Below are 15998 nucleotides of genomic sequence, written 5' to 3' on the forward strand. Positions count from 1 at the left end.
GCCTAACACAACACTAAGTCAATGGGAAATCTTGCCTAACCATCGGTTTGCAAAAAATAAAATCACTTTGCGTAGGATTCGGGTAATAAATTAGGAACCAGGTCTAGTATCGCGTCGGGCAGGTACCCCGTGCAAAAGCTACAAGAAACAATAAAAAAGAAGAGATTACCCAGTTGTTTACATGCGACATCCGTATTCTCTTTCGTCCATGTTGTATCGTTGCAAATCGTTCCCCAAGTGCCTTCGTTTTTCACCATCAGCACACCACTGTACTTACTTTGACCATTCAGCAATCTCAGTTCATCTGTAAGCGTAAAAAGGCATACTGCATTTGACTGACATGGGGAGGAGCTTAAGGGAAGGGGTCACCTGTCTTTGAGAAATCTGTGTTTCGCTAAGAGGGCCAAGATACAAAATAATGCAATAATTTCCTTAAAGCAGCATTTTGCGTCCTTTTCTATGATTTTTCTCAACCTCACTGACTTCACTATGCCATAACGACATACATAACTAGCTTATCTTTTTATATCTAACTTCAAATGGTGGCATAAAAGTCGAAAAATTTGCAACTTTCAACTTTGTTTTTCTCCAAGATATTTCCGTTAGAACCCAATAAACCTCGCCCATAATATGAATATTTAAACACTTCGAACGTCATTGACCAATAGGCGTATGTAATACAACACCATGCTTTATTTGTGTAGTCTATATGGCAGTTGTTCCAGGGAGTTCCATACATCTCCCGGGTTGTACCATGGGGCAGGCAAGGAGCGTAGACAAGGGGGGTGGGCGAAGGGGGCAGCCGCCCCCTTGAGCATATTTTTTTAAAGGTTTTTTGTGATATCGCTAGTATTTTCAAAAGAGAAAATGCTAAGATGCAACTTTCGCGCCAACCATGGTGGCTCTACGCTTAGATAATTTGCAAAGCCGAATCTAGTTTCGCCCCTCCCTTGGCAAATTCCTGGCTTCGCGCCTGCCATGGAGCTATAAATTGTACCAACGCAAAGTCTTGAATCTATTTTTAGCAACGGCTCATAACTAAACCTGCATCCCTGATTGGTTGAATTCAAACTAGTGGGTTATGGGGGAACTGTATGCGATTAATTTTAACTCAGGAATTTGTCGTGGACACTTCTCATTATCTGTGAATATCCTTAATTACTCGCCAATTAACGTTGTTGGCAGGAAAAACTTGGCTAATATCTTAGTTTGCTGTTTTGTGATTGATATATGTAAAAAAACTCAATGGACATGTCAAAAACGTAGAAAACGGCGACCAAACGCAAAATGCTGCTTTAATTTGTGTTCAGCCACTGCCACCCCCCTTAACACCAAAGTTTCTTTCATGTGACACGCAAACAAAGTGCTATGCTCAAACAGTTGTTAAAATGATGGAAATTATAGCAACATATTGCAATCAAATAAGACGTTGTCACCACTCGTCGTTCAGAGATTTAAATGTTGGACTGAGAAATAGTAGCGTGCCCATTGGAGGGGAAGGGGAGGTTCGGGACGTGTACCATGGCCCTCCCATCATCAGTTAGGTGATTATTTGCAGTCAGCCTTGAAGAATAGTCCACTACTTTGGGGTGCAAAACCTCACACCCACTTCACTCACACAAAAAGTTTTTATAAGCATAACCCTGCGTTTAGAGTTTCAAATATAGACCTAATAAATAGCCTAGATATGCCAGTCGGGCCAAATTTTAAATTGGCACCCCTAACATTTGAAATGCTGTGCATGCTACTGCCCAGGTACCATGTGAAACCATTGTCACATCCTATAAGATAACCTCCCTCCGGCTACGCTTATCACAATGATGTTATCACTAACTGTTTGGACTATTTTCGTAGATTGAAAATATTACATGACGATCCCAAGTTTATTCTCGTAATATTGCTACTTTAACCGTAATTTTGCCAAAGTAGTACAATGTCATCGTCATGACAACTACCATCAGTGAAATAAACTCTTCTGATTTATTACGAAAACAGTATTCACTTGAATAGAAACGATGCACTCTTTGACGGAAACCTTTCATCTTATGACAGCGCTACGGAAACACGCCTTTACCACAGTACACATAGATTGGTCTTGCTAACGATATATGAATGACTCATAATTGGACACAGAAATCGTTCGCCTTACAGCTTTCCTATGTACTCGTCGTGTAGATTCATTTTAATAACGTCTCCCTATTTTGTAAGATTCTTAGTAAAGTATATGAAGCACTTGAAACGCATTTGCTGAGCGCATTGAGACTATTATGTTAATTTACGGGCAACCTGTTTGAATTGTAATGTATGCGCTTGTGTGCAGGTTTTGTTCAAGACAGTAAGTTTGTTCGGGAAGCAGCTGGCGGTTGATTCAGGCGGAGCAAAATTGCATATAATCTACCATTCCATTGTTAAAATGGAAATTCAAAAAGACAAAACACGTACATATAATTAAAATAAATTGGCTCAAGTAACTACATGCTTGATGCATGGTAGAGATTATTCCTTGGCTGATTAGACTGTAGGAAAGAAAAACGTATCATCGTACACTGAGTCCCGATACAAGGAGACTGGGGTTGAGAGCAGATCAGTCGTTCGGTGGTTTGGTTTTCGTGCACAGGTTCTTTCCTGGGTGACTTTTCTTAAAAAGCATCATCGTACACACACATACCAGATGTTTTTCAATGTACAGTATAAGCGTGTAGTTGTAGCATGTTTATCATGAAAGGACGGCACTCTCGCGAGTGATATTAACAACGTTCATCCACGGTAGCATTCCCTGGGGAATACATATTGTGTCGCACGAATTTAAATGTCACATAACGACGACGTGGGGGGCTATATGCATTTGGTATAACTGCACGATAAATAAATTAGTGTGTGACAATTGTATGGAAACTATCTGTATAGCTAAGATTGCTTTGCGGTTTTAGGTAATACAGTGCATGCATACACTTAGGGAGTGTTAGTTCAGTGGTTAACGCTAGCGCCTTTCAATCAAAAGGTCCGGTTGGAGTGACTCCCGAGATTAATGAATGTCGTCCAGTTACAGAGTTGTTGACAATTCATAATCATGGACGTTAAAATATGAATATAAGAGACTGGCTTCGGTCAGCTTGCGGCTTTGATAAGCCACTGAGGCTTCTTCGAGAGTTCCTGCTTGCAGGAGGATCTAAAATACATAGCCTATATACATACATGTCTATATATGCATGGGTCCTCCATTCCGAATACAACATATGAACCATAAATGGCCACAAAGCTTAGATAATTAATTATACTTTCTTGGTTTAAAATTTGCTCCAAACTAAGAGAGTATGCTTGCATTTAACTTTAAGAAACATACGTTTATTAATTTGTCATTAATTTCGTAATTGCCACGCCTTTCAAGGAAAAAATACTAAGAATGTGAGCTATTGTCGTGATTACATTAAACAGACTCACATGCTAAATACTGAAAATTGTAAGATGTGTTCCATCGGCCTTTTATTATGCTACAGCAGTTTATTTTACCTGCAAAATCACAAACTAAATAATAAATCCATGTCTTATTTGCTTATTGCGTCATCAACTAGAAATCAATATTACGTTCAAAGTTAACTAAGAAAACGCTAATGGTGTGTATTGGCGACTTTTATGAAGTAGATGAGATGTCGATATTGGGCAACAATTCACTACAACATAGTCACTACAACACAGAGCATGGAATTATTGTTATATTTAAGTGTGGAAACCTTACCTTTATCTGCAAAACACAGTTGCAATAGACCACACAAGCAAAGGAAGAAAAACATCTTGTCCATAATTAAAATAGTAAATGCACGATCACGGCCAATATTACGCACGAATTCCAATTTGATTACATTCCTACCTATCGAAGTATACAGTACTAATGATTACGAAACCTAACGGTTCTTTTAATAGAAATGTTCGTCGTATCAAGCACAACAGAAATTCACCGTATACTTTACACAGGACACACCCATGTACAGCTAGCAACACAGCTCATCCAACCAGCATATGTAATCATCTTGCGCGCGGGAAATGCATTAACAATCCTCTGACCTTATGGAGTTCGTTCCAAACCAACGCGTTGCAAGCATAATTTGCAATTCCCGATGCTAGCGTCTGAATAAAATATGACAGTATAGTGGGAGGCTAGCGCTCGTGTGAGGCCTTGTATATACAACAAAACTATCTATGAAGAGAGTAAAACATCAAATTATTGTCTAGTCATTTTTGTAACAAGTATTCCTACTGCTTGTGGTGAATGGTATATAAGCAAGAAATTCGTAAGCCGCTCGGCAGTATAATTATGTAGACAGTCGGATATGATATCGCGACAATTCCTGTTGCACTAACCCAAAATCAACTCAGTAGGCCTATACCAAGAAAGTTATGAATTAGGATGGAGCCTTCGTTTACCCGACGAAATCTGATCTAAAGATTAAAAAGTGGGTTACTACCAATAATTACCTATAGCGTTCCTCTATAACACATCATTGGCCCACACTTCATTACATTAATAATTTACAGAATGTTATTGTTTGATCATTACTTATAATTTTGGTTAAAAAGTTATGAAAACAAAAGTCAGACGCTTAGCAATGAGTCTGTAGATGATCGATGATCGACAAAATCGAGTCGTTGCTACTTTGTTTTCATTCGGTTATCAGTTTGATATAATCTAATGAATTTCATATGGATAAGGAAAACCATAGACCTGTCTACCCGGCTGTATATATTAAAGATGCTCATTAAAAATTGTTTCACTGTAAAGGCAGTTATAGCCTACATAATTGCTGTTGAAATGCCTTGCAAGGGCAAACAGAATACAACGTTTGGACATATAGGTTTTACCAAATTGTTCATTCATAACTGGCAGAAAATACAGTTTGATAAAACTGGTTTGATCACCTGATAATATGACGTCATTGGGGTTACGAAACTCTTTGATGGGAATTTAAACAACTAGTGTGTGCACCCATGGGCGTCAGCAGGTTTCAGAAAGTGGGGGGGACACTATACTATCTAAGCGGAGCGCCACCATTGGTTGGCGCGTAGCGTACCAGAAAATTTTGGGTACATAAGACCCCCTAGATCGCAGGAGACGGCCTTCCTGAGTCGTTTTTAGTTACATCAGAACCAGATCTGTGAGGAGAAATTTTGTCTCACAAAACTAAATTCCGACAGAAAGTACTGGTAGAAAGATGCCGTTCTGACACCAAGGGAAACGAATTACACAGCGTCCATCTCAAACGAAATATTTTCGGTAGTTTGGTATCATATAATACCCTGCATACAGGCAGAATACTGTCTGTAGGGCCTAAAATATATGATATTACCTTCCTGGTGGGGTCTTCGACTTGTTTTCAAGTTGAAATGCGTCGTTTTCTCTGATTCACAGTGTAGGGCAAGGGGAATTCCATTTCTGACGAGAAGGGGTGCTTCCACAAAACACTCTAAAACATCGTTCAAACATCGCACAAACTTTTATCAGAGGTCTCGGACGAAGCGGGGAGGGTGAATATCGGAGGAAGGGGGATAAAGGGCCAAGCACTGTTCTAATTTCCAGTGCAATTTATTGATAATGATTCTTAAGTTAGATTCTACTTGAATCAGCTCAGCAATTGTGATAGAAAATCGCGCATATGCATGTGATTTTTTTAATAACTGCTCTGAAAAGTGGGGGGGACAAATGATATGATATCCCCTCCACTTTTGAAAGTGGGGGGGACATGTCCCCCCCGTCCCCCACCTGTTGACGCCCATGTGTGCACCTCACCCTACCCTTACACCGACAACTCCATTTTTGACGTTTCCATTTTCCCTCTCTCACTAATGTATCTATATAAATACTATATATGGTCTATCATAACGCGTGTGTGTATGGACGCCTTAAACAATTGTACAATTGTGCTATATGGAACCAACTGTGGCTGGTCTTAAACTCGACCGAGTCGTCGGGGTACATGACGCATTTCGGGAAGGGGGCGACCGCCCCCCCCCCGAGCAAATTTTCTTTATGACATCGCTAGTAATTTCAAAATAGACAATGCTTAGATGCAACTTACAAGGCCTGGGAAGGGTCATTTCCAGCGATCTGGGAGGCATTTTCGGCCAAAATTTTTCTTGTACGCTTCGCGCCAACTCATGGTGGCGCTTCGCTTAGATAGTTTGCCCACAGGATTCGCCCCTCCCTTGGCAATTACTCGCTACACGCCTGTTCGAATTTGTAAAGCAAAGAGCAGATATAATATCATATCAGTGAGCATTGAAATGCATGTTCCACGATGAACAGCCTCAAAAACTGTCTATGTGTGTAGTTAAAGGCGTAGGAGCCCAATTGGATTTGGGGGCTGTAATGACTTGCCCGAAAAAAAAGACAAAATTTTTCGCGCGCCAAGCGCGCGTTCAACATATCAATGCCAATATCATATAAGCAAGCATCGGTCATTACAGTGCATGGCATCGTGTGCCGCACGGTCCGTGAAAGTTGCACAGTATACCGCTGGATGCTATGTAAACAACCAAATGTCTTATGTAGATGGAGAAAAATCATACAGATCCATTTATGTCAAAACTCTCTTTTACAGTAGTAATGTCGGCCAAGCTTACAACTTTATTTTAATTACAAGGAGATCATTTTTAAGCTATTCATTGCTATTTATTTTTCTTTCAGTAGGTGCCCGAAAAAATGGGGAAAATTTGGTTGCGGGGGGGGGGGGCTGCAGCCACCGCCTCCTACGGGACCTACGCCTATGTGTGTAGTGTTCGGTTTCGATATACCTGATATCGGAAATATCTGCTATTTTTCATTTCCTTCAACCAAGTTTTATAAGAGCCATTATAAGAGGTTGCAATATTTCTACACCAATAAATTAACTGTGTCGAAAAATTTTCGAAAATTTCCTGACCAACATTCTTCATCATACTTTCCTCTACTCGTGCAACTTTGAGCTGTCTGTTAGGGGTTCAAGGAGGTTTTTTCTATATTGATTTCCATAGATTGAATTTTGTGCAACATTATGAATTGTTTTGAAGTGATTTTATTCACGAGAAATGTGAATTTTCAAATTCTGAACAAATAATGGGCTTAAAACCTTGAAAAGTGGGGCTTTCGGATATTGTGGGCCGTGACGTAGAATCACCCACAAAAGCAATGATCCATAGTACATGCAATGAGGTCGAACATGATGTGTGACTGGTGACAATCTTCAAAAAGGTTATGGATGGAAAAAACTTTTGGGAAATACTTGGTTCTCAGGCAAAAGTGTACATCTGGTTGCTCATTTTCAAGCCTGAGAAGTGCTATTTCCGGTGATCTGGGGGGTATCAAAACCAGAAATTTCCTTGTACGCTGCGCGCCAACCGATGGTGGCGCTCCGCTTAGATAGTAATTCGCGCCCCCCGGGTTAGAAAATCCTGGATACGCGCCTGGTAATGTTGGCATTTTTCAAGTAAGGAACAATAGTTGGATGGAAAATTCCACAACTATTGTCCAAAGGGAAGCATATAAAGTTAAGAATAGTACCATATGCACCAACGGTTTTATTTCATGCCATCTCTTCCACACCACCCATACTTTCCAACGTTAGGGCTGGTTATAGGCCACGCGACATTAAAAAAGGTCCGCGACACCGAAGGTCTTCCAGACGGAGCTCCACTAGACCGAAACTATTACTAGGCCCCGGGAGACTGAAACTATTACTTAATATAATAGTGGTAAGTCAGATATTACTACCAGTAAAATTACGTTTATAAAGCGTGTAATTAAATAGAATTTACAGCCATTCCTTTCATAGTGAATACCAGTTAATTGCACAAGGGGGCTGAGGGGCCTGCATTGATACTAGGCCTCCACCCGTGGCAAAAACCAGAGGGGGTTGCAGGGGGCAAAAGCCCCCACTCTCAAAAGTCTTGCCACCCCCTCACGCCTGCTACCCCAAATGAAATTTTAGAATACAACATAACTAAATAGGGGGATCGAGCAAACCCGAATCTGATTAATATTCTCAAAATGCAAAATATGCTGATTGGCTTTCTGGGGAGAGGAGTGGTGTATACAGGGTCTAGTGACATGGTGGGGGGGGAGTGGGTAGGGTGGGGGGAAAACTCATGCCTATGGAAGAATTTCACTTAAGGGAGGGGGGCATGATGTTTTTTGCTGAAATTTCCAAACCATAGGTCTACGCTAAGGGTATTTCTCAAAAAATACGTCACATTGCCATAACAAGAAACATTTTTGTGTGTATGTGCTACAAATTGTACAAATTTTAGGAAATTAGACGTTTTGTTTATTATGAGGAAATTGTGTCAACTGTTACGGGCTAGAAGTTAAAAGTCTACCCCTAATTAAGCCTGATAGTAAAATAGGATAATAATGACAGTATACGCTATAACAAGGGAACATGTTGCGGTTCTCGGTTCTATAAGGAGTCACAATTCTTTAGACTGCTCGAATTTCAAATATATGTTTTTGTAATATAATGTGAAAATGTTAAAAAAGTGTTTTAATCGACCATTTTTCCTTAACTGCTTCAGATTTTAGTGGGGGGGGGGGGGTGTCCAGCAGTGAAAAATTTGGTTGTTAAGGTTTAGGTCTTCTTATTACCTGCTTTTCTTTTTATCAAAAAGACAAATTTTGATACTTTTCAGATGAGTGGGTAAATACATGCAATTTTTCCGCAAAATTTTTAGTTCAAACAGTTTTTTCTTTTTTTTTGGCTTTCTTGTTGTTGTTCTAGAATCTGCACGCAATCATAAAATGGTGTCATTTCAGACTCCGATTACTTGGCTTGGACCTTCAGTCTGGCCGGGCTATTGAAAGACCATCCATAGACCATCAGCCTCCCAGACCACTAGTTCGCGGAAATTCGGGCTCTCTGACTTTCGGTCACATGGAATTTACCATTAGGGCTGACCTAAAGTTCTCATTGCTGGGCACTTGATGTTACGCAATTTTGCAGTCAATGACTTTGAGAGCAATGTTAGTGTGTTGTTTTGAATGGAGCAAAACTTTGTGCATATTGAGAACATGAGGCCTGTCTTGACACTAACCATGTGATTTTACATGCTGGACACTAATGATAATGTGAGTAATACGTGGGACCCGGAAATTATCAGCGTATTCGAAGATGTTATAACTTCTATTCAGACTAAAAAGGTACCAGTATCGGGTTCCTGTCCAAGAATGGATGTACACTCTGAAATGTGAATGGTCAATCAGTTTGCTACTCAATGCTTCACTTGCCACGAAGTCCGACTTTCTATACTATTATACTCACGTTCATGACGTTCTAGTTACGTAACTATGTGCGGCCATTCCCCCATACTTATCCAGCTTTTGTTGAATGTACAAACATAACACCATACTTACCCCTAGTAAAAGCAGGAAAACTACGTTTACTACACTGAACGTTGGCCTTTCGGTAAATGCAGCCAGCCAATGAATCGTTGCAAACTGTTGCTGATGCAGTTGGAAGAGCACTTTCGAGGGCAAGGGAACAACTACAACACGTTGTACCATCAAGCAGTGATACTACTACTAGTAGTAGTACCACAAGGCATGTTACCCATGGATGTAAACATTTCCCCCAGACTAACCACTTCTCAGCACAGGGATGACGTTGGTGTTGTCGAAACAACAGATCTGTCCACACATCAGGTACGCCTATTTTATATTTCAAGTTGCTGAGAAATATTCTAAACTAATTGGCTAGTCCCACTAAGGCATAAGTACAGGACTAGGCCCTCATGTTTTTCGGAAACACTATATGAATACTAATTAGGCCTAGGCATGAGAGGCAAACACAATTTGGGTGTGAGAAGGAAACATGTTGGTAAGAAATTGGTAACCCGTAGACAGCAACGGTACCTGAAATCTGATGGTGGGGCCTATCATTTGGACTTAAATTTGGGAGGGGGAACAAAGGGGGGGGGGACAAATGATGTAATATGATGTTATGCATTCCTATGTTTACTTAGATTAATGATTTTGTGATGTGCATTGTATTCAGGGGGCAAGAAATTTTATTGCCACCTCCTGTCAGCCTTACGTTTTTGCTTAAGTTGTGTGGTATTTCAGAATTTGGATAAATTTGTGAACTACTTAGCCAGAAATTTGAAGAAAGACAGTCAGCAAAACAAAATTCAATGAAGGTATTCTGTATGACTGTAAAACAACAACTCACAAAAAGTTAAATTGGCAAGCAGCTAGAGATATTCAGCTACATAAAATAGATCCATGAATGGATCTTTCATGTACTAGAAACCAACAGAGGGATCAAGGGAGTGATATACTTCTTACCTGTGGTGATCATGTTATGAATGACGCCCATTATATAGTCAAGATCATTAATACTCAAAACATCTTGGAAATGAGTTGGTTATTGTATAAACTTTCTTTTCATACAACAACTTACTAATCGATCCCAACAACAGCAAGTTTATGTTTTAGCAATGAAATATGATCCCTTCAAAGGAGAGAATATGGCATGCATTGGTGCAACACACTTGCAGCTATGCTATTTGTAATGGGGTATATTGTTTGGAAGTGAATGGACTAGGTATAAATTTTGGTTTTTATAACAATTGTATCTTTATCATTCACAATGGCATATATGAGTGTGTATGTGGGTTTACTTTATGTGTGATGCAAATGTATACAACAAGGGGGAAGGGGGGTGCTTAAAAGACAAATTTGCCCCTTTTGCAAAAAAAATGTGTCCCTTTTGCAAAAAAAAAGGGTTCCTCTTAGCACTGCAAAATAGAAGTAGCAGGGCAATTTTTAATTCTAGAAGGGAACACTTTCTATGTCCACCCTCCACTAACTTTGACAAAGGTTCTTTCCCGAACGGTATGATCCCTAGCTTATGAACAGGAGTTTTAATGATAAGAACCTGGATGATTCTCATCTTCATGCGTGGATCGATTAAATTGTGATTAAATTGGGCTAAGCTCATATGATATATAAAGACTGAGAGAGGCATAACCATGGACAGATGTTACATTTGGTATTTGTCATAGTGAGTACAAAAACTTAGTTTGTGAGAGTTAAAAGGTCATTTAAGGTCAGCAGAGTAAGATTTGTAACAACCTTGTAAATATGGTACATATCTCAGGAAGTCTAGTAAGTTGACACAGCAGGTCAGTGTATAGTTACAATATGCTGCATATTGTGTAAATACAGTACACAATGTTTATTTGTCTGTACCTCTCACAATGCATCTGACAGAAAAACCATCAATAAGTCATAAAAATATCTTTGCCTTCCATCATTCCTCTTGAAATTCATATTCTGATAGGTTAAACACCCACCTGAAATAAATTTAACAAACTTTTAGCCTACAGTTCAACTGAAACCTTATTAATAGAATACATTACATCTTATAGATTCCTTTCATGATTTTCCAACTCCAAAAAATTGTATAGAGAAATGTTCATACTGTCAGTATGAGTGCTTTGAAGCATGATATGAGAGGACAGTATAGCGTGGTGCTACCATTAGAATCAGATTAAGATGAGGAACTGTTCATACAGCTAGTATGAGTGCTTTTAAGCATGATATTAAAATACAGTATAGAGTGGTAACTAGCATTAGAATCAGATAAAAATGAGGAACTGTTCATACTGTCAGTATGTCATGACAGGTCAGTATAGGGTGGTATTACTAACTTGCAAAGTATCCCAACTGACTGACAAATGAAATGATACACTGGGATTGCTAATATTGGCCATATGTTGCATTTATTTCATCTTTCATTTTGGATACATTTACTGTTTCACTAATTTGACTATGTTTTGGGGAAAACTGATTTGCATGTTGTCATTATCCCATGATGTAATTGTTTTAAACTTATTTATGCCACAATTCTAAACTTGAACAGTAAACTTATTACCCTTAAACATTTGACTTGTGAATATAAACCATTCTTATTATTGCATTGTCTTCCTCCACTCAACAGGAAATGCTAATTACAGCTTTCAGAAACTTTAGATTATGCAACTTGGCTGCAAATCAAACGAAAAGACCCTTTACTGCAGTCAAATTTTTTTTTTTTTGGGGGGGGGGGGGGCTTGGACACTTTGACATAGCATTACTTAATAATTTGTCTTACTTTCATCCAAACTGTTGACTTTAATGTAAGCTTCAGTCCACAAACAAGCGGATGTCTTCTGAGGTTGAGGGCCATTTACATACATTGGTTCACCCAGCTGTATCAAAAAATTAATTTGGTACATAAAAACCACAACCTACAAAAACAGATACATGTATTGCTCTAAAAACCAAATCTTACCTTCTTACTTTAAAATGTATAAAATGTTTCACAAAGGTCAAAATCTAAAATTGCAATATATCCAGTTTCCTTTGGAAGTTAAACATGCTTTCATATATTTTCATCCCTACATTCCTAAGAAGCATTCCTTTACCATCCCAAATTTATTTGATGTAAAACCTACCCCCACCCACTCTCCCCTATCAAAAGTGAAATACTTAACAATTAAATGCTTTGGATATTTTCAAATGTCTGTGCTTCTCTTTAAACCTGCTGTTCCTCTATCTTCTCTTAAACTGGAAAATATTTCTTCTTCCTCCTGTTTTTGTAAATGAGGCATAATTTTTTTTATACTTTGTTATCTCCAAGTACTAGAAAAAAAACATATGGTGTACAGTAAAAAGAAAATGTTTACTAGCTGCCATCTCATATTCTCACCTTGATTCTATCAGCTACACTTCCGCTATTAGACCAGGCGATCACAGACCCATTGTTTGAAGATGATAACATCACCTTACCTTCCTGCCTGAAATTATGATACCAAAATCAGTAAAAGAAGAGTAAAAGATGAGTACAATTATGAGCAAACGATTAGTAAAGATGAGTAACATTATTAGTAAACCAGAATGGAAACATTTCATGGTTCCTTGCTGCTCATTGATTTGATTAAAAGGGAACACTCCTAGTGAGTAATGATGAAGCATTCCCTTAAGTCAGTGGCGGAGCTAGGGGTATTGGTCAGGAGGGGCGAGAATGGTCTGTAGGGGCGCCATCGACACTATCAGAGCTATATACAGCTCTGGACACTATCTAAGTGTCCCCCCTCCCGCCCTGACTGTATGGACGCTCAGCCACTGCCTTAAGTTATGTGTACAAACTGTTGTTACCAAAATAATACTAGCCAGGGCCCTTCATAAATATGCATGAACCATTTGTAGCACACATCAGCATGTGTCTGCTATATACAAATATCACTTATCCAATTTTGAAGATCAAATTGTTTTTTCTCACATTATCAACTGCAATTTGAAATATAATCCCTCACCCAGTAAATCATCATTAGTCATAAAAACAATTAGGTTCACCTACTCACTAAATATGTTATCAATTGCAACAAACAATGCCATGTGTAGGCTACATACCAGTAACACACTCAGGTTTAGGAAACTGTTACTTATCATTGTCCAGTTATTGCAATTTCAAGATTTTGACGTTTGACCTCATTAAAATTCATTATATGAGCACAAAATTTATAGGGTTCATCTTAACACTCTGGCCCACCCACCTACAAAGTATGTTAGTGATCATTCATTCCCTTGTCTAGTTATTGTGCATACAACCTTCTGTTGCTAAAATAACACTCAGTCCCACCTTCTCATAAATATGCATGATATCAATTGCAAGACATCAGCATGTTAAGGTTGTCTACCAATATCACCATGCCAATTTTGAAGAAACTCCAACTTGTGGTTGCCAAGTTATTGCAATTTGAAGATTTTCACGTTGCCCCTGTGACCTCATATTCATGATATGAACAACACAAGCAATGGGGTATATCATCTCATTATAGACCACCCACCCACCAAGTATGGCATTGATAATTTATTCCCTTGCTGAGTTATTGTGCATAGCATAGAACAAGTGTCACACACACGCCTGCGTGACACAACGGTTCCTTTGCTTTCAGCAAGGAACCAAAAATAAGTAAACTGAACAGAAACAGATGGACATAAACATGTTAATTTTAAACTGTGTAAAGGATTTCTTTTAAGTGAATGCACAAAATGTGCATTTCTCTGGAAATCCCCTTATTTCCAACTTTTTTAGTTTGTATCAAATGATGGTGGATGGTGTGCACTTCGATAACATTGTATGCAAGGCTACCATGGTTGGCCTTGGACCTACTCATTGGCTAACTTGATTATAAGCATACTACTGGCATACCATGTAATTATTTAGTTCAATCACAAGTGATCTAAAAATTAACTTTCGTTGCAAACTCACAGGGTCTACATGAAACCCATTTTATTTTATAAGCAATATATATTATATTCCAAAACCAATTGTTCCCAAGCGACAATATTTTTTATGGCAAAATGGCCACCATTTCCCCATACATAGTCTGTACAAAATAGAAAATGTCATAAGTACCATAAACTTGATCACAAGGAGAATCTGCATTCATGTTGAGGTTCGGCAAGCTCTTTTAAACATATGTACAATTAAAACAGGTTTTGATTCTATCCAAGGTCATAAAGTACTAAAAATGAATAGAGCGCGCTGTCCATTACAGTAGATCGAACCTTACATACGGCTATGCAAAAAATTATCATGAAAATACTTTGCGATGGATATAATTCATGGACAACATGTCATAACTTGTGGTCATTTGCCAAACATTCTCCCCAGACCTATCCAATGCACTGTGCACTTCTCATACATATGTAACTGGACATGGATATATTAAAAGTTCTTTGAACTCCTGCCACTCTCCAAAATTTTGGAGATTAAACCCCACCTTGATTTGAGACAACTTTAATTGAAAATGTTGAGGCAAATTTAAACGATAGGGAAGGTGTGGGACAGGGTGGGGTGGTGTAAGGAGGGGACATATGTAGAAATCTAGTTTATGAATGAGGAAAGCATAATGCCAAAGTATAATGTGATGAAGGAAAGAAAGGTATGTTAGTCTTAGTTCTGCATTATATTATAATTGCAAAAGATATTTTTTCCGGAAATTGATTGAAGCATTTGTTTGTAGAATCATTTTAAAAAGAACCATTGCCTTATGAATAAAGAGTGTATTAACCTAATACAGGCATTCAGCATATTTGATCATTGGCATACATGTATGAACACTGACAGTATTGTAGTTACAATACTTGAACAACACATTCAACATGCACTGAGTTATGTGGTGCAACGATTATGAATTTGATAAAAACATTCAGAGAGTCAAATGACTTAGAGATTCCTTGGAAAACAAGATTTTAAACTAACATCACTGTTGACTTAAAGAGAGAAGTAATTTAGTGTGCCTAAATAACTGTTACTACTTAAAATATTATGTTCACAAGCCAATGCATCACAGGCACACACTATATCACCAGTGCATAAATTCACTTTTAGCATGATTGTCACACTGAAGTAACAAGTAAAAGCAATAACTATATCCAGTATGTATACATTTTCATACAACAGGTATCTATGAAGTACATTGTGCATGTTCATGAAAAATTGCCCAAATTTAGATATAACAATTTTTCATCATGTAATCTCTCATGCAGGATTGACAGGTCTTGAATAATACAACTAAGCAGTTAATACCTAAATCACTTCTCCATCAGTATCAACCTCCTCTTCATTATCATTTGAAATAAACTTATTGTCACAGTCAGAACAACAACACAGATCTGTACATGGCAGACCATTTTGTACACATGCATAAACAATTTCTGTGTTGGCATTTTGATATATCCACACTGAACAAATTAAAGTACACTATCAGGTGCAGGGGGTAGACCATCCAATCAATATCAAGGTTATCATCGAATTCTTTCCTTCCATAGTTTATGGGTGGAGGAACCTCAGGAAACTGTTCCAAGCATACCTTGTGTATGGCAGTCTTGTAGTTTGCATGTAAAAAATGGTTTTGCAGGGTATCCTGATTAGGAGGCATCCCTTTTTCAAACCTTACATCAAGCTTGAACAAATTCAACCTTG

General features: G+C 38.4%; 1 protein-coding gene and 1 long non-coding RNA gene across 4 annotated transcripts in view; one reads left to right on the forward strand and one right to left on the reverse strand.

Moving 5' to 3' along the window:
- LOC139973734 (uncharacterized) overlaps positions 1-15998 on the forward strand; it is a 245354-nt gene that overhangs the window by 145427 nt on the left and 83929 nt on the right. The window lies entirely within an intron of this gene.
- Positions 1-15998, reverse strand: part of LOC139973726 (kremen protein 1-like) — a 169385-nt gene that overhangs the window by 67638 nt on the left and 85749 nt on the right. For 2 of the 3 annotated variants that reach the window (XM_071980576.1, XM_071980575.1), the window contains 3 exons: positions 12714-12801; positions 12117-12213; positions 170-304 (listed from right to left, as the gene is read on the reverse strand). In XM_071980576.1, coding sequence (XP_071836677.1) covers positions 170-304; positions 12117-12213; positions 12714-12801 — 320 coding nt within the window. Of the gene's footprint in view, positions 1-169; positions 305-3736; positions 4043-12116; positions 12214-12713; positions 12802-15998 lie in introns of those variants that run through there. The other variant, XM_071980577.1, reaches the window with a different exon arrangement.

The sequence above is a fragment of the Apostichopus japonicus genome, chromosome 9, assembly GCF_037975245.1.
Source record: "Apostichopus japonicus isolate 1M-3 chromosome 9, ASM3797524v1, whole genome shotgun sequence".
NCBI lineage: Eukaryota > Metazoa > Echinodermata > Holothuroidea > Aspidochirotida > Stichopodidae > Apostichopus > Apostichopus japonicus.